Source organism: Megascapheus bottae, chromosome 15 (assembly GCF_031878675.1).
Source record: "Megascapheus bottae isolate mThoBot1 chromosome 15, mThoBot2.hap1, whole genome shotgun sequence".
In the NCBI taxonomy this organism is placed as follows: Eukaryota; Metazoa; Chordata; class Mammalia; order Rodentia; family Geomyidae; genus Megascapheus; species Megascapheus bottae.
Window position 1 is genome coordinate 2284531 of NC_143523.1, and position 26268 is coordinate 2310798.

At 43.0% G+C, this 26268-nt stretch overlaps 1 protein-coding gene across 1 annotated transcript in view; it reads right to left on the bottom strand.

Moving 5' to 3' along the window:
* Positions 1-4146: 4146 nt before the first annotated feature.
* Glrx3 (glutaredoxin 3) overlaps positions 4147-26268 on the bottom strand; it is a 36102-nt gene continuing 13980 nt past the window's right edge. The window contains exons 3-11 of the mRNA XM_090345604.1: positions 23929-24003; positions 23080-23281; positions 16984-17156; positions 16699-16760; positions 14712-14769; positions 11782-11834; positions 10660-10699; positions 10479-10571; positions 4147-4409 (exon numbers count right to left, since the gene is read on the bottom strand). Coding sequence (XP_090201730.1) covers positions 4359-4409; positions 10479-10571; positions 10660-10699; positions 11782-11834; positions 14712-14769; positions 16699-16760; positions 16984-17156; positions 23080-23281; positions 23929-24003 — 807 coding nt within the window. The 3' untranslated portion in view covers positions 4147-4358. The remainder of the gene's footprint in view (positions 4410-10478; positions 10572-10659; positions 10700-11781; positions 11835-14711; positions 14770-16698; positions 16761-16983; positions 17157-23079; positions 23282-23928; positions 24004-26268) is intronic.

A 26268-nucleotide genomic window follows, 5' to 3' on the forward strand; every position in this document is an offset into this window, starting at 1 on the left:
CAGACCACGTGGCCTACGTGGCCAGGCCCAGCCTGGGCCACATCCCACCCGAGCACCCCATGACATCAGCCCACGGCCATCCCACGTGAGGACCGCAGACAGCAAGTCCTCCGGCTTATTCTCAAACCAGCTAGGACATCCACCACACCCACGTCACCAAGGCCCTGGCCCCTTCCTCTAGACCTCACCCGAGGGCCACAGAAGAGCGTGGAAGGGTGGGTGGCAGGGCTCACTAATACCTCACTCCCTCTGCTTTCTATTCCATCCATCATGGCTCTTTTAGGCAAACTCCATCCCCACAACCGATCAGTCCTCGTCTTCCCACAGGGGACAGAGCTTGAGCCCTGAGGAACAGTGCTCAAGGCCAAAGCCATGACTGGATCTGGCCCCATAATCACCCCTGCACAGCCAAAGGCTGAGTTCTCCCTCTAGTGCTCACATGGGGACCTGGAGTCCTCACAAGACATGATGCTACACCGCCGCCGCCACGGAGGACCAGTGACAGGAGGGGAGGGGAGCTCTAGTGCCCCTGAGTTACAAGACTGAGGGAACGTCATCTGCTTCTAACCCAAAGTCTAAGGGACGGCCGCATCACAGCACATGGGGTCTCCTGGACAGTGTCACGCAGCACCTCAGTCTCAGCGCCCGGGACAGGACTCCAGGGTCTGGGCTCAACCTCAGCTCCCCACCTTGGAACCTTGCTCCAGGCTGCCTGAGACACTCAACTGGTGTCCTCGACACAGGGGCGTCTGCAACTCTGCGGACAGGTGAGGAAGCCCTCACAACTTGGAAACCAGAGCTCAGGTGAACAGTGGCTCATCTTCCTGGGAGTGGACATTCCCAACGATTTCAATATCCCACACAGGCGAGCACGGGGGGGGGGGGGTAAACGGACCTGGGGAAGAAGGAGGCGGTGTCCCACAAAGTGGTGTCCAGACAGGGGACTGGGAATCAAAGGCAGACCCAGAGCCTCCATTTTGCTGGCTTCCACCCTTGGCCCTGCCAGATGCAATGTGCTCAGTGGCCAGCAGAGGGCAGGGAAGCAGCAGGGAGCAGCCGGCTCGGGACCACACAGGGGAGGGAGGGGCTCTATGTTAGCTGGATTTCCCTGTTCTGTCAAGAGGCCAAATTGGAAAGTGGCACTGCAGCTCCAAGTGCAACAGTACCCAGGCAGAGTTCAAGGACCAGGATCCACAAAGCTAAAGAACAACAACAAAAGGTGCCAGGGGCCAGCCAGTGGCCCACGCCTATAATCCCAGCTACTCAGAGGCTGAGATCAGAGGACTGCAGTTGGAAGCCAGCCCAGGGCAGGAAAGTATCTGAAACTCATCTCTAATTACAGAAGAAATTGAAAGTGTTGCTCAAATGGCAGAACACGTGCCCAGACCAAGTTCAAGGCCTATGATCAAAAAAGAGAGGCCAAAGGCAGAAGGCTACTTTCTCTCCCACTTTACTAAAGCCTTTGGGGGTGGGGGAGGCCTTCACATCCTTTACTGTGGTGAGTAGGTTTTTCCCTCCTTCCCCAGGAAGGGCAGAGAAAGTAAGCTAACCCCAGGGAAGTCTCCACACCAGCCCTGAGACCACAGGAAGAGCTACGTGACTACACTAGGTAGGGATTCCACAGCAGGGGACCCGTCCCCAACAGGAACATAGCCCCATTCCAGCTCCTCATTGCCTACCTAGATACCAAGTTTTCCCCCTGGCTTCGTGTATGTTCCTTTTTTTAGTGCAAAGCAAACCAAAGGGGCCTGTTTTGTGTGGAAGAGTCACTTCTGTGGCCTCCACTCCCTAAGCAATGAACAGCCAAGAAAGCTGCAGAGGCCCAAGCCTACAGAGCATTAGCAGCCCTCCTGAGGCGCCTCAGGTAGCCCCACTAGAGGGGCTCCATGTGGGCAAAGGCCGGTCTTCCTGCAGCAGGCCAAGCGGGAGAGGGCACCGTGTCTCCTGAAAGCCTCTGCTCCAGTGCCAGCTGTGCTAAGCAACTCAGGGCCCTGCTGTGCCCAGGCTGGAGGAGCCCGGACAGCTCCTTGGGTCTTCAAGGCCAAATGCACCCCAGCTTGCGTCTGGCATTCAGGTGTGTTCACACCATCCAAGCTGGCTGCATCTACACAGCACAACTGGGGAGCTGCCCCTCCAGCAAACAAGCCAGTGTGGCGCACGCCACACGCAAGGTGCAGTGGGGGCATGCAGCAGCACATATGCATCTTTTTTTTTCCCCCTCCCAGAGCTGAGGACCAAACTCAGGGCCTTGCATTTGCCAGGTAAGGGTTCTTCACCGAGTGAAATCCCCAACCCCAGCAGCAGCAGCAGCAGCAGTTTCTAACTGAATGAGTTTCTCAAATGCTCGGAACAAGTTTCTGTAGAATTAAAAACATAAAAGAATTCAATTTTGACATTTATATAAGGGCAGGCTTAACTGCAAGGTTCACAAACTCTCACTTGAAGTTTCAGAGGGGAAGGTCAAGTGATTCGGACGCTTGTACTTGACTTTTTAAATTGTACCTAGTAAGAGGCCTAGAAACGGACGGTCTGTTTGTACTCACAAGTTATCTTTGGCTGTCCCAATGTGTATCTACCACACTTTCACAAGTCTGTTTGTGACCCCACTTACCCATGACGGTGGAGTGAAGAGCAGAACTCTAGAGATGAAAAGTATACACAAATATCCACACAGGACACAGTGGTCGTCTCCCACCAACTCTGACACCTGCCCTGACCCTCAGCTGAGGCTGCCCAGGTGCCACAACAGAGGCAGGAGCTGGGACTCCTCACACTCAGACTCAGAGCTGTGGCCTCTGGCCATAGCAACGGTACCCAGATTGGAAGCAGGCACCCATTAAGTTACACATTTTTTTTTTTTTTGAATGCACTAGTTTACCAAATCTGTGAAGACAAAGTGACTTAAACATGACTAGGTAGAAAACAAGATAGCTTGAATTCATAAACTGGTAACTCATGAAAAGCTATATACAATTTCATCTTCAAATGAACTCACAAAAACATTACTTTTCCATGATTCACACATATCCCTTAAAGTCAAAAACAATAAAAATCTCAGTTAACTGTTACCTTTGATCTGTACTGTAAAAGCTGGTTTGTGGTCTGTGATCTTCATTCAAGGGAACGAGTTCTCAGGAGCCTTAAACACACCAAAATGCCAGAAAACCCATCACAGGCCTCCTCATCCAGGGGAGAAAGGCCACAGTCACCTTCAGACTTGCGTGGCTCCCTGCTTCTTCCCACACAGCAGGGTGGGGACAGTCATAGGGGGCGGGGCGCAGCTGTGTTGTACATCTGAATCTGTGGTTGTAACCTAAGTCACTACCACACAGTCTACCGCCAAGGACAGCAGCAAGACAGCAATGTGCACTAAGTGCCAAACCACTCAGACCAGTGGATGCAAGCACAGACGCCTGCACCAGTGAAGCCTCATCAGGCATCTGTTTCTAAGCTATCGCTAAATCAATGCGTTCATTGCCATGAATAGAGCAAATGCGATGCGGAAGACAAACGAAAGAGACAAACTGCTCTGTCATGGATGCCCATTCTTCTGGGGATCCTGAGGAAAAGCTGGCTATCAACTGCTTACTAAGGACACACTTTCTGCTAGAGGCTCCTGACTACATTTCTCATGCTTTCTGCAAGGGATGGGAATGGCAGACAGCCTGCCTGCACTGCCTTTGTAATTTCTTTTCTTTTTTCTTTTGCCAGTCCTGGACTTGAACTCAGGGCTTAGGCACTGACCTTGGGCTTTCTCCAGGCTAGAGCTCTACTCCTTGAGCCACAGAACCACTTCCAACTTTTTCTGTGTATGTGGTACCAAGGAATCGAACCCAGGGCTTCGTGTATGCTAGATGAGCACTCTACCACTAGGCCCCACTCCCGGCCCCTGCCTCTGAATGTCACCCCAGCGCAGCTCATCCACACACCTGGCAAAATTCTCAGTTGAATCTTCCCAAGGCTGTAAGAAAATGTATGGCCAGTAAGCGGAGCCATTGCGCTGAGACCTGAGCTGCTGTGTGTCTGCATCAGTTCTCCATTTTCTGCTGCAAGAGGCCCATGTGCTGAGAGATAGATTTATGAGTGTTAACTACATTCATCATTTACCTTCAGTATTATAAAGATACACTCTCTTACACACAATACTTTTCATTCAATTTGAAGATATTTATTGCCTTCTATTTTGGTGGAAAAAAATGTAACATACATTTATTTAACATAACCTTGTGAAATTCACAAAGCATAACTTGGTAAGAAGCACTTTTCTATTCTTAGTCCATTTCTGAGGACTAAATCATGAACTGCTCCACTGTAATTAAATACTTCTTGCAAGAGTTGGATATTTCATTTATCATTTATTAATTTTCTCCTCTCAGTACAGGCAGCAATTCACCATTTTCTTTCAGCTCCTAAAAACAAAAACATATGCATATATAAAAAGCATCTAAACAAGCACCGCTTATATCTGAAAACTAGAAGGAACACCTAACCGATAAGTCTGAGATCTGAGGATCGAGGTTCAAAGCCAGCCCAGGCACTAAAGACCATGAGACTCTTACCTCCAATTAACCACTAGAAAACAGGAAGTGGTACTGTTGCTCAAGGGGTAGGGCAGTAGCCTTGAGCTGAAGAGTGCAGGTTCAAGTGCCACAATCAACAACAAAAAAATAAAAAATAAAAAAAAATAGGGCTTGACATACATTAAGTCAAAACATGGTTACTACAAGCCATTTATTTATTTATTTGTTGTTGTTTTTTTTTTTTGCCAGTCCTGGGCTTGAACTCAGGGCCTGAGCACTGTCCTTGGACTTTCTCAAGGCTAGAGCTCTACCACTTGAGCCTCAGCACCACTTCCGGCTTTTTTCTATGTATGTGGTACCGAGGAATCGAACCCGGGTATTCATGCATGCTAGGCAAGCACTTTAACCACTAGGCCAAACTCCCGGTCCCACTACAAGCCATTTATGTAGGTCTTCATAAACAATATACTTTTCTCTCACAAAAAGTACATTATACCATCAGACTGCTATGTTTTAAACAGTATTCTAAAATCAAGATTTCATTAGCAAACATGGGAAATGCTGAAATCCTCTATTTAAGTTACAGCAGTATGTAAGGGAGAGGAGGGTTGGTATGCAAAGCTGAAGAAGGAAACCATCATGACCCTGCTCCAACACGCATCAACACTCCATTCCTGCTGCCCCTCACAGACTAGATACCCTGCAGTACCTCACATGGTCTGGGAATTCAGCTACAGCTCAGGAAAAACTACAGTGCCAGGAAAACATAAAGGCCAGAAGACACTTCAGACACAAACAAGCCACGTGTCAGTGGTTTATGCCTATAATCCTAGCAGTGCAGAAAGATCATAGTTTGAGGGTAGGCTGAGCAAAAAATTCATGAGGGACCTCCAACTCAACCAGCAGCTGGGTGAACTGTGGTAACTGTCAAATACATGTGTGAGCCAGGTACCAGCAGCTTCAGGAAACAGAATGAGAGGCCAGAACAGGCAGAAAAAGCTCACAAGAGCACTTCTCAACCCACAACTGGGAAGTGTAGAATGCCTGTCACATCCACTGCAGAATGCCCAAAGGAGACAGGCTGGGACCCAGAAACATGTTAGTGTCAGAAGTCAGACTCGATTCCAACAGTAATCAGGGTTGGAGACTTAGCTCAGCAGTATCTTCTTTTTTTTCCCCCTGCCAGTCTTGGGGCTTGAACTCAGGGCCTAGGCGCTGTCCTTGCACTTTCTCAAGGCTAATGTCCTACAACTTGCACCACAGCCCACTTCCAACTTTTTGTGTTTGTGGTAGCAAGGAATGGAACCCACGGCTTTGTGCTAGGCAAGCACTCTACCACTAGGTCATGATCCCAGCTCCAACAGTATCTTTGCCAGCCTGGCAAGCATGAGGCCCTGAGTTCAAACTTCAGTACTGCAAAGGAAGGGGAGGAGAGGGAAACAGTCAGTTATTTGGGGAACTAAGACAAGAAGGTCCAAGTTTCTTCCAGCCCAGGCAGAAAAATTGGAGACTCCCATCTCCAATTAACCAACACAATGCCAGGCTGGAGATGTGGCATAGGTGGTAAAATGCCAAGCAGTGAATGAGTAAGTAAGCTAAACCAGATAGTAAAGTGTAGAGTTTAAACTACACAGTCACACACCCACTCTCACACACAACACAAAGACAGCAATTCAAAAATAGAAACGGGACAACAGAGAGCTACCAAGAAAGTGGTCCTTGAACAGCAGATAAGCTCTCCGCTTTTCAGGCCTATTTTTCCAGTCAAAAACCATCAAGTAAGCTGGGCACGGTGGCTCACGCCTGTAAGCCTAACTACCCAGGAGGCTGAGATCTGAGGATCAAGGTTCAAAGCCAGTCCAGGTTTGAGCACAAAAGACCCTAAGATTCTTATCTCCAATTAACCACTAGAAAATGGGACCCATGACCCACCAAAAAAAAAAGAAAATCCAACATCAAGTAAAGCCGTCAGGTTTCAACGTAACAGTTTACGTGTGGGAGCTGCTGGTTAAGCCCTTTCACATCACTAAGTAGCATAAAATCAACCAGCAGAATCACTACAATCCACACAGGGAAAGCAAACGGACATGATTTAGCCATTACAAAGCCTTCAATATCATCTTGAGATCTGCTGCTTATTAAAAAAAAAAAAAAAAAAAGAGAGAGAGAGAGAGATTTCCGGCCAGGACCTGATAACTCACACCTTAATCCTAGCTACTACGGAAGAATGAAGTTTGAAGCCAACCTAAGCTGAAGTCTGTAAGATTCTATTCCAATTAACCAGCAAAAAGGCAGGAATAGAGGCACAGCTCAAGAGGGAGAGCACCAGCAGTGAGCAAGAAAGCCACGTAAATGTAAGAGACCCGAGTTCAAGCCCCAGCCTAACAACAACAACAACAACAACAACAAAGTATCATTCCTGTTGTCCTAATAGGCCCAGGAGGGCTTTTCTGAAGACACACAGGCTGCGCAGCTCAGGGGTACACCTAACTCCAGGGCTGTGGAGTACCACCCAGCTCACACAACTTCTGCATACCTGTGCTTTCTTCATCAAGAGTGGGGCACATTAGCTGGGCACAGTTGCTCATGCCTGTAATTCTTGTTACTCAGGAGACTGAGATCTGGGGATCAAGGTTCAAAGCCAGACCCAGCTAAAAAGAACCTAAGATTCTTATCTCCAACTAACATCTAGAAAATGCGAAGTGGGGCTTGATTCAAGGATAGGGCAGTCGCCTTGAGCTAAAGAGCTCAGGGACAGCAGACCAAGCGGAGCTTAAGCCCCATGATCCACACACACACAAGAGTGGGGCAGCTGAGCGTGTACAAAGGAAGCCAGAGCAGGGCATGGGACACCTGAGCCCTGGCAAGGTGGATCGCCACCACATACGCTGGCCGTGAGGCAGCAGGAAGACTCTAATCCACACACCCTGCCCACACACTGCTCGCCCCACACTCCACAGTGCCTCCATGACCTGTCCCTCTACAGAAAACATGAGCTCTCAAAGTACATGTTAGTCGCCTTTTTCTCAAGGCCCTAGGCTTACTAAGAATGACTATCCATTTATTCAATCAGCAAAATGCACTCAATGCTTCAAGAGAGGCCAGCCAGAGTCAGCTCATCTGGAACACATTTTAATTGAACCCAACATTAAAAAAAAAATAAAACAAAACACTGTTCTCTTAAGTAACCGATCAAGTAGCAAAATAAAAGTTAATCCCACAAATCTCAGCAAGGAAAATAGTTAACAATATCACAAAACTTCCAAATGCACATGTTTTCTAAGCATGAAACAAAAAAAAATCATATAACACCCTGTCATATACCTAGGAACTCACACAGCTTAGCTTTCAAATTCAATGAGCTTTACTGATTGTATCTTCCTAAGAGTTACCAATGGCCAAGGTGCAAACTATAAAACATTCAGACAAAAACAGGCTCAAGAGAATTTGGGGCTCAAAGCCAGTGTGTCTTACAAAAGTAAGATACTTATATAAATTACAAATGCAGATCTATTTTTGATGCTTCAGGGCTATTCAAAAGCTTTCATAGTGTTAAACATTCTTTTTCTGCAGGAATGAAGCCATTCACTAGGAAAAACGACTTCCTGGCTTGTTTCAAATGACATTAACCCCAGCACAGCAGAGGACAAACCCAGTATGGGTGCAGCAACAGGGCAAGTTAGCCTGTGCAGTCAAGGACAGCAAGTGATTTTATAACACACACCATCATTGTAGCTTTAAACAAGTTCCTTCCATTACAAAGTATGTGCTGCAAACTTTTATTTCACAACGGAACTACTTGTTTTCCATATCAGATCTCAGAGAACCCCCTAGGCAAGCAGGCAGGCCAGTCTGAGCGGGGGAGGAGGAAGGTCTGAGGGAGAAAGAGGAGGTCTGGGGCAAGAAGGTCTATAGGAAGCAGTAGAAGGCCTGAGAGAGGATGAAGGCCTGAGAAATGAGGAGAAGGAGGAAGAGGAGGAGGAGGAGGCGGCGGTGGCGGCGGCGGCGGCAGCCTCCTACCTAAGGAAGCGACCTGACCCACCTGTGGCTGTCCATTCACACTGCTCAGACCCAGAATTCCCACTCAGGCCCCTCCACTGCTGCCTCCTTCACAGCACACTGCCAGGGTGGGCTGCAGTGAGATAGGGTTCTACGCTCTCATAGCTCTCGGTGATAGGACTAGGTTAACCAACACATTTGTGAAGCACAGATGCTAGCTTGGTAGGCAGGGTTCCCTTTCATGTCACATCCATTTAAAATCAGTGAAGGAGCAGGGCACAAGTGGCTTACACCTATAATTCTAGCTATTTAAGAAGCTAAGATCTGGGGAGCATGGTTTCCAGCCAGCCCAGGCAGGAAATTCTGTGAGACTCCTATCTCCATTAAAGCCAAAAGTGAAGCAGTGGCTCGAGTGGTAACAGTACTAGCCTTAAACAAAAAAGCTCAGTCAGGGGCAGTACCCCTGAGCTGGCAAACCCCAGGACTAGCACGAAAATAACCACAATGGCTAGGTGCCAGAAGCTCACACACGTAACCCAAGCTACTCAAGAGGCTGAAATCAAGGATTATGGTATGAAACCAGTCAAGGAAGGAATGTCTGTAAGACTTTTAATCACCACAAAGCTTGAAGTAGAGCTGTGGCTCAAGTGGTAAAACGCTAGCCTTGAGAATAACAAGCTAAGGGACAGTGTCTAAGCCTCAGGACCAGCCCAAAAACAAAATCAAAATCCCACCACTGGGGATTAGCAAAGAAGGGGTGAATGACGGAAGAGGTGAGAGCAATCAAGACTCCTTGTCCTCAAAATCTGACTTGAAGTGAAACCTGTATACAATCACTTAATTATGAAAGCAACAGGAGTTATTAAAGCAAACTGAAAGAAGTAAATTAAAATTTTTATGCATCCAACAACTAGTTTTACTGAGCTCCTAAAATACATAGAGTATGGAAGATTAAAACATCTGCTAAGGAACACTATTCTCTCTCACCAGGCAAGCCCTGCCAGAAACAGGCACCCAGGACCAGCAGCCCGCCTATCTGGAAGGCTCACAGCTCCAAGACCGTGTGTGGAAAACCAGCTCAACCCACAGTTGGCCTAGCATGTATGCCTGCCATCCCAGCTACATGGGAGTCTGAGATAAGGATTCTAGTACTGAACCAGTCAGAGCAAAAACAAACATGCTTGACAGACATCTCTACTCCCCATAGCCAAGAAAAGGCTGTGATGGGTACAACCACCATATCCCAGGTCTAGGGGGAAAAAGGAGAGTACCAGGACCCAGAGCAGACCCTATCTCAAAAAACAGCCAGAGCAAAAAGGGCTAGAAGGTGGCTCAAGTTGTAGTACACCTGTCTTCTGTGCTCAAATGCTGGTACTGCTCCACCCCACCCTCCCCAAACTAAGAAAAGGTTCTGGCAACATTATGGCGGAGCAGGCAAGGTCAGGTAAGCACTGTGCCTCCAGCCTGTGAGTTCCAGCTCCTCATCTTGACTCTACCCAAGTGCAAGGGAAAGAGGAACAGCAATGGTACAAGGAATAAGAAAGAAACATAAAAACCAAGGATCACAGTTCAGGAGGACAAACATGCTTCTGGCTAGAAGAATGCATGTATTTACAGGAAAGCTGAGCCCTGAAGCTCAGAAAACAAAATTATAGATTATGCAAGAAAATCCATAGCTACGGAAGCACAGGGTGGCAGGAGGGCCCCGGGGAGGTGAGCTCCTGCAGCTTCCTGCAGCGAGAAGGCATCTAGAAAGCCAGGGCAGAGTCTGTGATGGCCAGCAGCAGGCTCGGAGCCGAGGACAGTCTCAACAACAGGACAGAGAGATGACGCACAATTATGCACAGACAGGAAGACAGACTTGGAAAAATGAAGGTGGAGGAATGAGGATCAGACAAAACTACCACTTCTACTCAACGTGAGATTACAATTTTTATGGAAGCAGTGCACAGGCCTTACCTTCACAATGTCCAACCCTCCAACAAGCTCCCCTTTCACATACAGCTGAGGATATGTTGGCCAGTTTGAGAATGTTTTTAATCCTTGCCGCACCTAAAGAGAACACAGGAGCCCTGAGATCTTCCTCTAGACCCTCAGATTAAAGCTGAACAAACAATGAAACAGAAAACCCAGAACTTACTTCTTCATCCTCCAATATATCAAATGTTTCATATTCCACACTACAAAAAGGAGAACACATTTTAGCAAGAAATACCATTTTAAACAAAAAATTACAAAACTTGTTTAGTTTCCAAAGCAGTCAAGGAAAGGAAACCACTGCTAGCAACATTTACAGCAGACCAATCGAATATTTTTTTAATTCTGAAATATGCCTCGTAGTACAAAGAATAAGTCATTTCCAAAACACCAATTTATCAGTTTTTCTCCAGACAATTCTGGGTTAGACCAAAGGTTGGCAACTTTTTCTTAAAGAACAAAGGAGGGGGGCATAAAAAATGACCACAGCCAGGTGCTGGTAGCTTGTGACTCTAATCCCAGCTATGAGAAGGAGAAGATCTGAGGATCTTGGTTTGAAGCCAGATGGGGCAAGAAGGACCCTGAGATCTATAACTTCACTGAGTAGACTATTTCAAGCTCCAAACAGAACGTTAACGTTTAATTTTAAAAGAAATCATGAAATAAGAGAGATAAGGAGAAGCATATGAAAACCCACTCATTTCTAAGTAAGTGGTTATTTGGGGGGCGTTGTTTTTTTTGTTTGTTTTGGGGTTTTTTTTTTTGCCAGTCCTGGAGCTTGAACTTAGGGTTTGGGCACTGCCCTTCAGCTTCTTTTGCTCAAGGTTAGCACTCTACCATGTCTGGCCTTTTCTGTTTATGTGGCTTTACATATCTGCATGGTAGGCAGATAGATATTCTACCTACCATTAAGCCACATTCCCAATCCCTAAGTGGTTGTGTTTAACCACTTAACTCCACCATTCAGATCAAACTCAGGAGCACGGACACTCAAGATGACTAATTACCCTCGTAACAAACCCCAGTACATGCTTTTAGAGGAAGCATGCTTTTTTAAATAAAATTCCAAAACAACCTATAATATATTCACCTGCAATGTCCTTAATACATGGTAAGAAGAGCAGCCAGAAAATTCCAGGTTAAAACATCCACAAACATCAGAGCACAATGCACACAAAATGCATACATACAGGCACACATTAAAAACAGGCACACAGTAAAAATCCAGGGTAGACCTTAAACTGCAATGTCTTTCATACACTATTTGAAAACAGGAGTTACATACCCAGTACCATTCAGTATTTCCAGGATCTGTTTGCTGAATCCACATTTTGCTTCCTAAATTAAGAAAACAAATTACACTTTTTTTTCCAGCTGGTGTGGTTGTAGCTAATGCCTTACTGGCCTGCAGGGCAATTGTCCAGTTTGGCTAGGCTCCATTTTCTCAGCCTCGTTACCCACCTCCCCTGACTTCTTGCATGAACACACATAGACATTACCCCACTAATAACCCACAGACTTATATTAGCTAAAAAGCTGGTCAAAAAAGTCCAAGTCAAGCCTAAATCTTCTTCTCCTGAGACTCATCTACTGTCAGTCCTGAGGGTTGAACTCAGGGCCTGGATGCTCAAGGCTAGCACTCTACTATTCATGAGGCACAGCAACACTTCCAGCTTTTTCTAAATAGTTTCCTGGAGATAAGCATCTCCCAGACTTTTCTGCCTAGTATGACCTTAAACTACAAGCCTTAGCCTCCAGAGCAGCTAGAATTACAGGTGTGAGCCAGCAGCACTAGACTATAACGTCATTTCTTTTTTTTTTTTTTTCTCAGTCCTGGCTTGAACTCAGGGCCTGAGCACTGTCCTTGGACTTTCTCAAGGCTAGAGCTCTACCACTTGAGCCTCAGCACCACTTCTGGCTTTTTTTTTCTATATATGTGGTACCTAGGAATTGAACCCAGGTCTTTGTGCATGCTAGGCAAGTACTCTACCACTAGGCCACACTCCTGGCCTATAAGGTCATTTCTTAAGTTACACAAATTAACAGTAACTCTTGTCATCTTCATAAAGGTTAAGATAATCATTATTTTCAAGTTTTCCAAGTGGATACTAACCCCACTCTTTAAATTTATCAATGCAGTATAAGGAACTAAAACTCTGAGGTTCTAGAAACCTTGTGTCTTTTGTTTTTATTTTTCCATTCCACATTACCTGCAAACCCCAGCAGACTTGTGAAAAAGATCTGACACCACATAAACATTTTAAATATTCTAATGTACTGATCTTTCCAAAATATACTAATTCTTTCTGGACCTCCATAAAAAAGACATGTCAAGAAGAATGTTCTCAGAAATTGGAGGTGTGAATCAAGTGGTAGAGCCCATGTTAGCAAAAAACAAACAAACAAAAACAATACTGAGGGGGGCCGGGAGTTTGGCCTAGTGGTAGAGTGCTTGCCTAGCATGCACGAAGACCCGGGTTCGATTCCTCGGTACCACATACATAGAAAAAAAAGCCAGAAGTGGTGCTGAGGCTCAAGTGGTAGAGCTCTAGTCTTGAGAAAGTCCAAGGACAGTGCTCAGGCCCTGAGCTCAAGCCCATGACTGGCAAAAAAAAAAAAAATACTGAGGGGGGAAAAGGAAAAATATTCCCTAACAAGTATGAAAGTCACTGTCATTACTGGAAACCACTAAACTGCTTTTACTAAATGTATGAAAAAGAATTCATATACTGGTTACATTAATTATATTATCTAACGAGTCTCATTTAGTAATACTTCCACACTTAGATTAACATGGTTCTCATAACAACCTGTGAATTATTATGACCTCTATTTACAAAAAGGGCAAAATGAAGCTCTGGGTGGTTTATCCACATGGCCAAGAAATCTTGGGAGTGGTAAAAACCACATGGTATCCTCATTCCATCGAACTCATCTCAAAAAGAGCTCAAACTCTGTCTAACTTTTCTACTTGAACAAGCGGCAAAGAATTTAGTAAAGTTAACCAAGATGTTTGGCTGCTATGAAAACTGCAGAGTACAAATGACAAAAATAATTTTGTTCAAACTATCAATGCAAGTGACCTATCAAGCTAAATATTCAAAACAATCATCAAAAGGTATTTCCAATAGATTGCTTAAAACTGTGAAAATACATGTTGAGATTTGCTTGGGAAAGGAACATGGTAATAGGCGTAATAGCCCGGTGCTGGTGACTAACGCCTGAAACCCTGGCTACTCAGGAGGCTGAGGTATAAGGATCATGGTTCCAAGCCCACGCCAGCCAGGGAAGCAAGTCCTTAAGACTTATCTCCAATTAACCCACCAGAAAACCTGAAGTCGTACTGTGGCTCAAAGTGGTAGAGCACTAGCCTTGAGCAAAAAAGCTCATTTATAAGCCAGGCACTGGTGGCTCACGCCTGTAATCCTAGCTATTCAGGAGGCTGAGATCTGAGGACCGCAGTTCAAAGCCAGCCCAGGCATTAAAGAACGTGAGACTCTCATCTCCAATTAATCACTAGAAAATGGGAAGTGGTGCTGTGTCTCCAGGGGTAGAGCTGAAGAGCTCAGGGACACAATGCCCAGGCCCAAAGTTCAAGCTCCACAACTGACCAAAAAAAACAAAACTCAGGGATAGTGCCCAGGTCCTGAGTTCAAGCCCCTTGACCAGCCCAAAAAAAAAGAGGAGTTGGGACAGATTAGAATATACTATAAATGTATGGAAATATAACAATGAACCCTACCACCCCCACCCACCCTGCATAACTACAGGAAGCTTTAAGAAAAACAGTAGTTTCATCAAAAAGTAAGTGGAGTATGGCCGTCGCCTGTTTACCTCCATGGCCAGTTACACTGGGCTCATCTAGGAGCAAGCATCAGAGCCCTACCTGGCTCTCTACAATAGTCCTGTCACTCATAGGAATGGTAATGGAGTAGCAGCTGAGAGAACTGCAAAGGGTTAACCACGTTGACCACTTTAACTGACAAAGTTTGGCAACAGAAAGAAATGCACCCTGCTGAGATGTTGATGATAAAGTCAAGCAAAATGTAGATTACTTTGTTTGATCTCCATAAGCACCAATTAAGGCCTGGATAACTTCCTGATGCCACTACAGCTTCATTAGCTAAAGCTAGGAAAAGAAGATTTAACTGTCCCCTTGTTGCAGATGTTAACATCAAAAGAAATTACAAATAAAACCGTTTTTGAGTTCTTTACCTGTTTGTTTCCTTTCATAAAGAGCATCACTGAAGCTTTATTCGTCAGCATTTTGAGCCTAAAGAGAGAAAATTGATATGAAATGGCTCAGCTCAATTATTAAACGCCACTTTTGCTCCGCTTCATGAGTAGCATACATATTTGAGGGATAGCAGGAAGATAGTTCACAGCTTTGAGTGGTATTAAACAAGCAAATGCATTGACATTTTCCTTTATTTCATTCTCTCCCCAAGCCACTGTAAAACACAATATGGCTTTTAAGGCAACGAATGTTCCTTCAAGTTGCAATTTAAGCCCATCAACTCACAGCACTAAAAAAAAAATAATAATAACCAATTCAGTAAGGAACTGTTCAATAAGAGGCTTATATATTGGGCCCAGGCAGAATTTCCTGAGCTAGATGAGTAAGCTCCATTCCCAGCACAGCACTGCGCAACGCTCACAAGGGCCAGCCTAGAGAGTGAACATGTGAGGCAGTAGACCGTCAACTAAAGTCTGCTGCTAAAATCAGCTTTCTCAGCCATATTCTATACCACCTGCTGAACATCGTAATCTGCATCTGCATCTGGACTACATCTCAGGAAAAGTCAGGTGGAACACTGGGCTGTACACATGTTCTACTCACTCCATTGCCATAGACAAGGCACAACTCCAAATCCCCCTATAGAAAAAAGTGAGTACAAGCAAAACTCTTGGGTCACACACCAGACTAGACACACTTCCAGTACAGGATGAGCCCCTTCTCAGAAAAACAGCAGGAGACTCAGAAGCATGATGCTAGCCCAGATTATTTTTCCAAGGAAGCAACTATCTGGACCCACAGACCACCCTGTGTTGTAACAAGGATACACAGCCACAAACTTTCTTCATTAGGAGCCCAATAAGTCACTGCTCAAAACATACTGAATTCTGCTTTCTATACTAGTCTACTACCAGTTGTCCTCCGGTGTCTAAAAGCACAGACTTAGATGCAGCAAATTACAACAGGTCAGATGGGGACCAAGAAACAGAGGGCCCCGGGAGTTCACACCGTCTCTATGAGCCCAGGGAACATCAGGGAACACCAGACTACAGTAAGGACACTGTAATCCAAAATGAGTCATCATGTTCTCACTATTAAAAAGGCAAAGAAGGGCATAGAGCACTGGGAAAGGGTGGCACCAAAGACCAATTTGACATACATAGAATGCTACTTCTAATGATTAGGTGTCTATCAGAGACAAATAATTGAACACTTTTGGAACTTCTCAAAAGGTTACGCGGCAAAAGAATTGCAAGAGGGAGGTTAATCTTACAAACCCAAGTACCAACAAGGAATGACTGAGGTGCTGGTAACTGTCAAAGTAAATTCTTTCTTACACTTGTACTTTAATTTATACTTACTACAAGAGAAATCTAAGTCTCTCTCAATACTGAAATTCAAAATGCCTAAAAAGTAACTTTTCCTAAAATGAAGATCATCACAAAAAATAAAGCTTTGTTATTATAAGAATAAAGATGTAAAATTTCTAAAATCTCCCTGAATTCTAAATTACCATGACTTGAAAAAGCACTACGAGGCACTCACAAGATGCTTCAAGAATCTTATACATAGCATTATAATGCTTTTCACATGCAACTTGTCAACCTGGCTCTAAGGGAGCATCCAAAATGGGTGCAAGAAAACACCAGTATGCCATAGATAACTCAATGAGATTCTGTCTCCCAAATCCAGAGAACCAAAGCACAGTTAATCCCCCAAAACTTATCTATAACAGCAAAAAATAAATAAATAACCTCCAAATAATCATTAGGCTGGTGCCTAATGATGTCTAAATTAGACCTTCTCAGAATTCTATAACTAGATCTATTAAACAACCAAAGTAGGACCCTGGACATGCAAATACCAAATCCTTGATTTTTATTTAGAATAAACAATATAAGGTTGATTTTTTCTAAATTCTTTTAACTAAAATGGTATATTACTGGAAACTTTTAGAACACTTACCTTTCCTCTAATTTGGGAGCTTTGGGGCAAATTGTATCTAGTTCTTCAGATGCTTCTAGCTCCTAAAATAAACATATCTGTCAGTTTAAGAAAAATTTTATAGTAACAGAAATCACCTTGACCAGCCCATAATGTAGAATACTATCCAATAATCCAAACTGCTGTGTTTTTATCCTAGGTTACACTGGTAAAGGTACGATCATAAGCAAAGCATACATTAAAACACTTTAAAAGAATGCTTTTAAACTTTTTATAGAGAAATAAAATAGACTTTTCAACCCCAACCTTAATTATATCAAGTCCTCCTACGAGCTCTCCAGAAACATAGAGCTGAGGGAAGGTGGGCCACTTGGAATAGGTTTTGAGCCCTTGCCGAACTTCTTCATCGGAGAGGATATCAAAACTGCTAAACTGAATGTTATGTTTGTGAAGAATTTCCACCATTTGCTTGCTGAAACCTGTGTACAGAATAAGAAAGAACAACTCTTATATACATATACATAAATCAATTCAAAGTATACTTTCTCTAGCAGACCTAAAGGCTTGCTTCTGTTTTATCATTTACAAGTGTAGCTGAAACCAGGGACTGAGGCTCCTGCCTGAGCAGGAGAATCTATGAGACTCCTATCTCCAATTAACCACCATAACTCTGGAGGTGGTGTTGTGGTAGAAAGCAATACCCTTGAGCGAAAAAGCTCACAGATAGTACCCAGGCCCTGAGCTCAAGCCCCAGGACTAACCAAAAGTAAATAAAGGACAGCTGAATACTATGTAAGGAAAAAGTAAATTAAAAGAAATCTTCCTTTGATTTTATATGTTCAGATATAACACTTTTTTCCTTTTTCCTTGTTTTCTTTTGTGCCAGTTGTGAGGCTTCAATTCAGGGCCTGGGCACTAGTGCGCTATCACTTAAGCCACAGCTCTACTTCCAGCTTTTTGGGTATAGAAATAAGATTTTCACAAACTTTTCTGCCTAGACTATCTTCGAACCATGACTCTCAGATCTCAGCCTCCTGAGTAGTTAGGATTACTAATATAATTATGAGTTAAAAATGTGTGTATGCTTTTCCAAGTTGCTCTTCATTATTAGGAAAAGTCCTTTTTTTTAAATAGAAGGACAAACAGTTCTTGCCAAAAGAGATGAAGCCCCTGGGTGGAAGAAATCACTTGACAACAGGAATTTTAGATTGGACCTTGTCCCTGAACTTTTCTGCTCAAGGCTTGGGGAGAGACAGGGAGAAAAGGGGAGAGAGGGAAAAAAAGAAGGGAGAGGGGAAGGAGGAGAGAGAGAGGAGGGAAGAAGGAGGAAAGAAGGAGGGGAAGAGGGAGAGTGAGGGCTCGGGGCTAGCACTTTACCACTCCCTGCTTTTTGGGGAACTAGAGATTAGTCTCCCCGAATTTCAGGCCCATATACATCCTGCCAACAACCACTCTGAAAACCAAAGATGTAGTTCCCACTGCTTATGTCTTAATAGAATGCATTAGAAATGAAGAACCGAGTTCTTTTCCACTATAAAATGGGTGGAATACACTGACCCTTACAACCCTCTTCTCTGTTACATGTGAACTGTCAACAGACTCGACTGACAGAATTCTTTTCAATTTATGTCTTCACTTGACAGTTTCTTTTCTAAAACTATTTACATCCCTAAAGTACGCAATGTGATTTTTTTTTTACTACACTACAGTGACAACTTTACATTGTGATTTTATTACACCTTTGACACATTTTTGTTCTGTACTCTTTTGATACTGTATTATGACATTAGTACTGAAAAGTAAGAATGTGAATCAGTCTTTTATAAACCTATTAGTCTAGTACAAAAAAGGGATATTTTTCTTTCCCTAAGCTAATTTTTGCCAATTATTTTTCAAATACTTTGAACCACCCTACTCTTCTTTTCAAACATAGTCACAACTCACTGGAAAACAATCTATTCTTCAGATTCAAAATTCAGCTGAGACTTAACAAAATCAGCAATTACTTTTAAATCAAATAATAAAACCTAACATAAGATTAACTACAATGGTTTTACCTACAGCCATCCAAAACTACAGCCACTACTAAGCACAAATCTGCAACACATTACAGACATGCATTTGTGAAATGAGGCCCTGGTATTTATTGTCTAGCATGTAAGTTGCTTTTCCTACAATTGGAGTGTTAAGTTCATGTACAGCCTGAAGTAAAACACTGATTCTGAGATGTTCTCATTCATCTGGGAGTTCATTAGTAAACAGCTAAAGGCTGATTGCTGATGGTTATTCTGCTGCCAATATATTAACTCATTTCTACTGTAACTGGCTGAGAAAAAGGTTTAGTTTGTTTAGCTTTAGGCAATTACATGCAGACTAGAAAGATTGATTGGTAGTGTTTCATTTTTAAGGGTTAAAGTAGCAGATTGAAAATGTTATGCTTAAGGATAAAATAGTAAGAAAGCTTTCTAATAACAAAATATTTATACACTCGAAAAAAAATGTATGTATGAATAAAAGCATTTAAAGGTACAAAAATCATGTTTAAATGACAGAATCACCATTTCTATCTACAGTCATTTCCATTCATGACGTGAATAATGGGCCTAACTGCACAGCAATAAATATCTTAAGAATATGTCTGTACTTGACATGCTTCCAGTCACAACCCAAGGTTGTGGCATTTTCTACTTTGCTACAAGCTTTAACTATAATAGTTACAAAAATTCCCTGATAATTAACCTGTTGAAGGAATAAGCATTCTGTTTAGAGAAACAGGCACCTCAATACGCCTCAAACATAAGCTCCTCGCTCTTCCTATTCTCAAGAAGCACGGAACAGGGAGACAGTTTCTGATGACTGAGACCCTCTCAACATGTAAGCCCATAACACACTGTATGAGTCTTCAGGTAGATACCCAAAAGAGAAGATAATAAGCAGGTACAGCTGCAGCCTGTGCAGGTTTCACCAAAGGTGCTAGAAAAAGCTTTCACGATTGCCTATACAAGATACTTAAATGTTACTCATTCATATTTTTCTGACCAACAGAATTCCAAAACCAAGCAGAACTACTGTGGCCTACAATATATGCCCAAAGGGAGCAAAGCACTGTTCCCAGCAGTCATGCTTTCAAACTGACACTGAACTCTGAAAGAGAGCTTGCCTCACTCTTCTCTCAAGTGCCAATAAAGAAGCAAAAACAATTCTGTTACTCCTGTTCCCTGCAGAAAGCAGTTTATAGGTGACGCTTGCACAACAGTGCACACAGAAAGGGGAAACAGCATCCAACAGCATCAGGGAAGGAAGTGGCAGGGCAGACACTGGAAAATAGTTTCCAGCCAATCCTACAGAGATACTTTATAATATCAATACCCTAAAGTGATCTATTTAGTGAATATGGAGGTAGAAAGACATGTAGCACAAACTAAAATATCATGAAACAGGTAAGTCTATTAAAAATGCAGTTATAAAAAATAAGACAAGCACCTGGACTGAAGAAATTGTACTGTTAAAACATACATATCTGAATCTTTAGTTTCCTAATTATTTCTACCTTTACCTAAATGTCTTAATTTTCAGTTTTCACTGAGATGTTTGGAAGTTTCTTTTTTATTACCGATTATCCATATAGATTAAACATTACTCACAGAATTAATAAACAAATAGCAGCAGGACGCCAGTGGCTCATACCTATAATCCTAGCTACTAAAGAGGCTTAGAGCTGAGGACTTCTGTTCCAAATCAGCCTGGACAAAAAAGTCTGTGCCTCTCTAGTTAGCCACTAAAATAGCCAGACGTAGTGGTATGGCTCAAGTGGTAGAGAGCTAGTCTTGAGCGAAAAATCTCAGGGACAGTACTCAGATCCTGAGGTCAAGCCCTAGGACCAAAAAAATAAAAAATAAAAAAAATACACCATAGGGCCAGGAGTTTGGCCTAGTGGTAGAGTGCTTGCCTATCATGCACAAAGACCCGGGTTCAATTCCTCGGTACCACATACATAGAAAAAAGCCAGAAATGGTGCTGTGGCTCAAGTGGTAGAGCTCTAGCCTTGAGAAAACCCATGGACAGTGCTCAGGCCCTGAGCGCAAGCCCAGGACTGGCAAAAAAAAATAAATAAAAAGTACATCATAGGTCAAGTGTCTATCTTTGGGAGGGTGGGGGGAGGGTACAGAATTCAAGGGAAAAGGGTGAAAAGTGCAGCAGTGGAGCTCACTGGACACAGATGGAAGTGAAGTATACTTAAGTCGTGGGTAGAGAGAGGATGGAGGGACCAGAAGACAGTAGGGAACAGAAGGCAGTGTAGGAAAGGAGATGCGCTCATTACCTGACTCATGTAATCTCCTCTGCACATCACCTCTACAATAACAACAGAAATTAATTTTAAATTAATTTAGAAAATATATATCCCAGCCAGGCGCTGTGGCTCATGCCTGTATTCCTAGCTACTCAGGAGGCTGAGATCTGAGGATCGCAGTTCAAAACCAGCCCGAGCAATACAAAGCCAAATACAAAGCCTAGAGACTCTTATCTTCAATTAACAACTAGAAAGGGAAGTGGGACTGTGGCTCAAGGGTAGAGCGATAGCCTTGAGCTACAGAACTCAGGGACAGCACCCAGGCCAGAGTTCAAGCCCCATGACCCCCCGGCCCCCACAAAAAAAAAGAGAAAAGAAAATATATATCCTAGGACTAAAGTCATGGCTCAAGTAAAAGAGCACTTGCCTTTCCCAACTGAGGCCTGGTTCAATCCCTAGTACTACCAAAAACCAATTTACAAATTCCGTTTATGGAGGAGCCTTAAGTTTATTAGTAACTTATTTGAAGTCATACAGTCTCTGCACTGACTGAAAAGGTTCTCCGAAACTAGGTCCACCAGCACCCCTAGTTGGAACTGGGTTCACACAAGGACATACCTGAGTTGAACCCCATGACTAAGTAGAGAGGTTGAGCCACAGGAATAAGGCTGAGCTGACAGTGATAGGACGCTTTCCAACACCCCTACTTCTCTGCTGCCTAACTGGAATTTCTCCAAGCTTCAATTTTGCTGCCTGCCAAAGTCACTAGGTTATTAGAAAAGGCTAAAGAATGCAAGTTGGGGATGATAAGAGGAGAGGACTGACACAACCTGTCATGAGGCTCACCACATTCTACCACTGCGTTTCCCTGGAATGAAGGCACCGAGTAAAATCCACTGACAGGCTACGCCCTCCTCGTAGGCCATCACACAAAGCACCTCAGAGAACGGCCACCTCAGACAGAAGATAAACATGGAACTTCCACAGCCCCCATGAAAAATGAAGTAACAAAACAAGGCCACCTCTGGACTGCCTACTGCTGCCTTTCCTGAACTCTGGTGGCTTTGCAACACCTAAACAGTGAGCATTGTCTGACATGGGCAATTCTGATCAGGAATGTTTTCAATCAAAACTAAGAAACTAATCATTTCTTCATCTTTTACAACAGAACTGATCATGAAATTTTGTTGTTCAAAGTGGTTCAGAATTTTGTGGTTCAGAACCTAATGGGCCATTTGATAACCACATAGGAAAGAACTAAGAATTAAAATTTATTTTGGGAGCCTGGCTATTTTTATAAAGTCACCCTGGACAAGTTGTAATCATATCAATAGCATACCAATTTTATTACCACCTACCTTAATAAATTCCCTCCCATGCAGTTGAAACAAATATTCTTAGAGTCTCAACAGAATCATCAAAAGGCATTAAGTGTTCAATTATGCAGCGTAATACTGCTGTAGTAAGCACAGTAAAAAAGAAAACAACATAAACACAATACCAGAGGGGTCAAATAACTCTAAAATTTACTTAAGGACAAAATTACAAGCATCTATGAATACAGCAAACAAGCATGACTATAAGCCAAGAATCAAGATCTTTAAATTACTAGCAGCTATCAACTGGAAATGACAGCATTGTGTGCATTGTACAAGCATTACACACTGACAACAGGGAAGGCAAAACTACCAGATGGTCACAAGAACACGATGAAAATTCTGCAAATTTGTAAGTTATTGGATCCAAATGAGGCAGAGAAGAGGAACTTGCCAAAAAAGAGAAGACAGTTGTTCAGAGCACAACTACAAAGGTACAGGCTGACTAACAGAGATAGAGTAATTGGAACAGAATCCAACCTCTGCTATCAGATGACCTTGAGCACGGCATTCCACACATAAAACAAAGATCCTGAATTCAGTGATTTCTAAGGGCTCTCCAGTGTCCACTCTTATCTGAACGTACAAACTAATTCTTAATCACGTCTTTGTAGGAGTGCCGGGAAATTACGTGGTCTGACTCTACATAGGTGAGCGCAGCCTGAGCTGTAGGGACCTGGTGGTGTTTCCACTGCACCCTACCATGGTCACATCACTCTGCAAGCAACTTCTTACCGCAGCGTGGCTCCTGTGGAGTCCCTTTCATGAACAGCATGCAGGGGGCGGCATGAGTCAGTTTCTTCAGGCGAAGGCTGAGGTCTTCTTTCAGGTGCTCGTTAGCCCTGGGTGCAAGGGAGCCACTAGCTGCATGGCGCTGAACTTTTTTGGTCAACTCTGGGGCATGTGCACCATCTAATTGGTCGATCTTCTGAGAATTCTGAAGTTTAAAACATCATTTAGAATTTCAAACTCTACAATGATAACAAGTAGATAGCTCTAGCCAATTTTAAAGTCAACACTGTTACTGGAGAAATGAAAAATGTGATTAGAAGCTGCCTGCATTGCATCTCATTTTAGAAACTCTTCTTGCCTTGAAAAATTAGGAAAATCACAAAGATAGCTCAACGTAAAGCCAAATGAGAACCAAACCTAAAACAAGGACTTCTCTAGTACCAGCTGGGATACCTCTATTACTGGGAATAAATGAGGTATTTGAAGAACCATGGGCGCCCTGAAGCACCGATTTGTACCCACTTCCTAAAAACCATTAATCAAACCAGAACCAGCCAGATGTTTCATAGCAAACAGGCAGCACAAGCCCTAAAGAACCAACTCCTCATCCAACTCAGGAAGCACCAGGGTCCACAGCAGGAGGCCAATGAGCTCCATCCACTCTTCTTTCGGTACTCCATTGTCCCCGGCAAGAAACCAACATGGTTCTCAGCATCAGTGCAAAACATGAGACTATCAGGAAAAAGGCCAAGAACCTCATGTCTTATGATCAAGAAATAATAGAAAGTAAAGTCACCAAAACAGATAATCCCCCAAGAGAAGGATGGACTCTTATACCACCTTAATCCTTACCTTGAAAAACAGAAAGGTGGGAACCGAACAAATTTCATATTTTTCGGAAACTTCAGGAACAGCTTCAGCTTCCAACTTCAAAATAAAAGAATTCAAGCTTAAGTGCTACAAGGTCCCTGTTTGCTAGTTGGATATGTTAATCAATTCACATGCATTATCCCCTCCAAGTAGCTGGCTTTTTTTTTTAAGAGTAAGGTACAAAAGTTTATGTATGACACATTTACATTTAAATGAGACTCACTGGGCTGGCATGTCACCCACGGAGTCTGCAGTGTCAAAACAGGTTCAGAGGTTTTTATTTTGTTGCACATTTCAAAAGATGCCTGGAGGCTGTGAATAAAATTTTTGGTGCACTAGTGACCTAGTAAATTTTCAATCCTATGCAGCTACTACGATATTGAAATCCATAAATCACTGACCCCAGTTATGTCATGATTACAGTGCTTATTTTCTGCCCACAGCAATTCTTGCTGTTTGCTCTACTGACTAATTTCAAGAGGCACTACATCATGACTGACAGCTGCAGCCTTCTGCAAATTATGAAGCAAAGAAGAGTATTTCTTCAATAAACTATTGATGTCTGATAAGTTTTACTTTTAACTCCTGCAAGGCTGCTGGACATGAAGCAACTATCTTGCTATTACTTGCTTTCAGGTCTACTCAAACATGTAAATTTGTAAGAAGACTGAATTCTTAATGTAACCCTTCTATTAATTACAATAAATAAATATATATGTATATATATTATAAGAAGACTGAATTCTGTCTGGTAATCATTTCCTTGTGGCCCTTGCTAAGGTACAATATGATACTGGACACATGGGTTAGAAACATTTAGCAACACAATTTCTAAATAATGAGAATACAATTACTATAAGCTATTTATGTAAGTCTTTATAAACAAGATACTTTGAGAAAAACCAAGATATATTATATTTTTCTCTCACGGGATTGTCAATTTAATAAAACTTTTTGAAACCAATAAAAATCTGTATTCACATTATACCTATAGGAAATAAAATTTATTGATAAATTATATTGTTAAAAGTGTTTAAAATATATACACTGAATTTCTCCAAGAGTGAAAGATTTCCACTGGGCTTGAAATACAATTCTTATGTACAGCGTGCCCCAGTCCAGGTACATCTACGGGAAGGAAGCCTGATGATTCCACCGTAGACAGTCATTTGTCTTTTTGGCTGCAGCTTCCATTTTATACACTCTTAGGTAATACTCTTTACTACTTCATTTTTTTTCCCCTTTAAAAATGTCCCATGCCAACAGTATGTTTAATTGTTTTCATTTTTTAAAACCTTAAATTAACATTGACTGTCCAATAATCTGGAAAAAGACTTTAAAGGACAGCTGCTAAGCCCAAGACTCTCAGAAATGTTTTTCTTTAACATACACAGCTCCATATTGAAGAGTGCCAGTAATCACAGAAACTAGCTAAGGCAACCCCCACAATGTCACTATCATCCGAGTGTCCACTACGCGCTGGGATTGTGCCAAACAGAGAGAAGACCCCTACACACTGGATTCTTCCAGAAATTCCAGGCAATACTAAACAGAAACAAGACAGCATAATCTGAAATCATAACAGAACAGGTAGCACAGGGCTGGGAGTGTAGCCTAGTGGAAGAGTACTTGCCTAGCATAAACAAAGCCCTAGGTTCGATTCTTTGGTTCCACATATACAGAAAAAGCCGGAAGTAGTGCTGTGGCTCAAGTGAGAATGCTCAAAGGCAGTGCCCAGGCCCTGAGTTCAAGCCCCAAGGCTGGCAAAAACAAAACAAGCAGGCAGCACCCTCACAAATTTGTATACTTTTTTTGCCAGTCTTGGGGCTTGAACTCAGGGCCTGGGCCCTATCCTTGGGCTTTTTCCATGGATGTGGTACTAAGGAATTGAACCCAGGTCTTTGTCCATGCTAGGCAAGTACTCCCAACCCACAAATTTGCATACATTTTTAAAATCTGATCTCATCCATGGTTCAAAGCCAGCCTGGGTACAAAAGGACCTGAGACTCTTATTTTTAATTAATCTCTAGAAAACGGGAAGTGGGGCTTGGCTCAAAGGTAAGGTGGTAGCCTTGAGCTGAAGAGCTCAGGGACAGCACGCAGGCCCAGAGTTCAAGCCCCATGACCCACAAAAAAGAAAAAAGAAAAAAAGGACAGAATTCACTCTTGAATATAACAGCAGAACATCTGAAGCCTTAAAACCTTAGCAGAGCTGGGCATGTGGCTTAGTGGTGGACTTAATCTCCAACAAGGAATTTTTTTAAAAAAAGAAAAGAAATTTTGCAGCACTAAAATTCTGTGTAAATGAACTTTGAAGTGAAT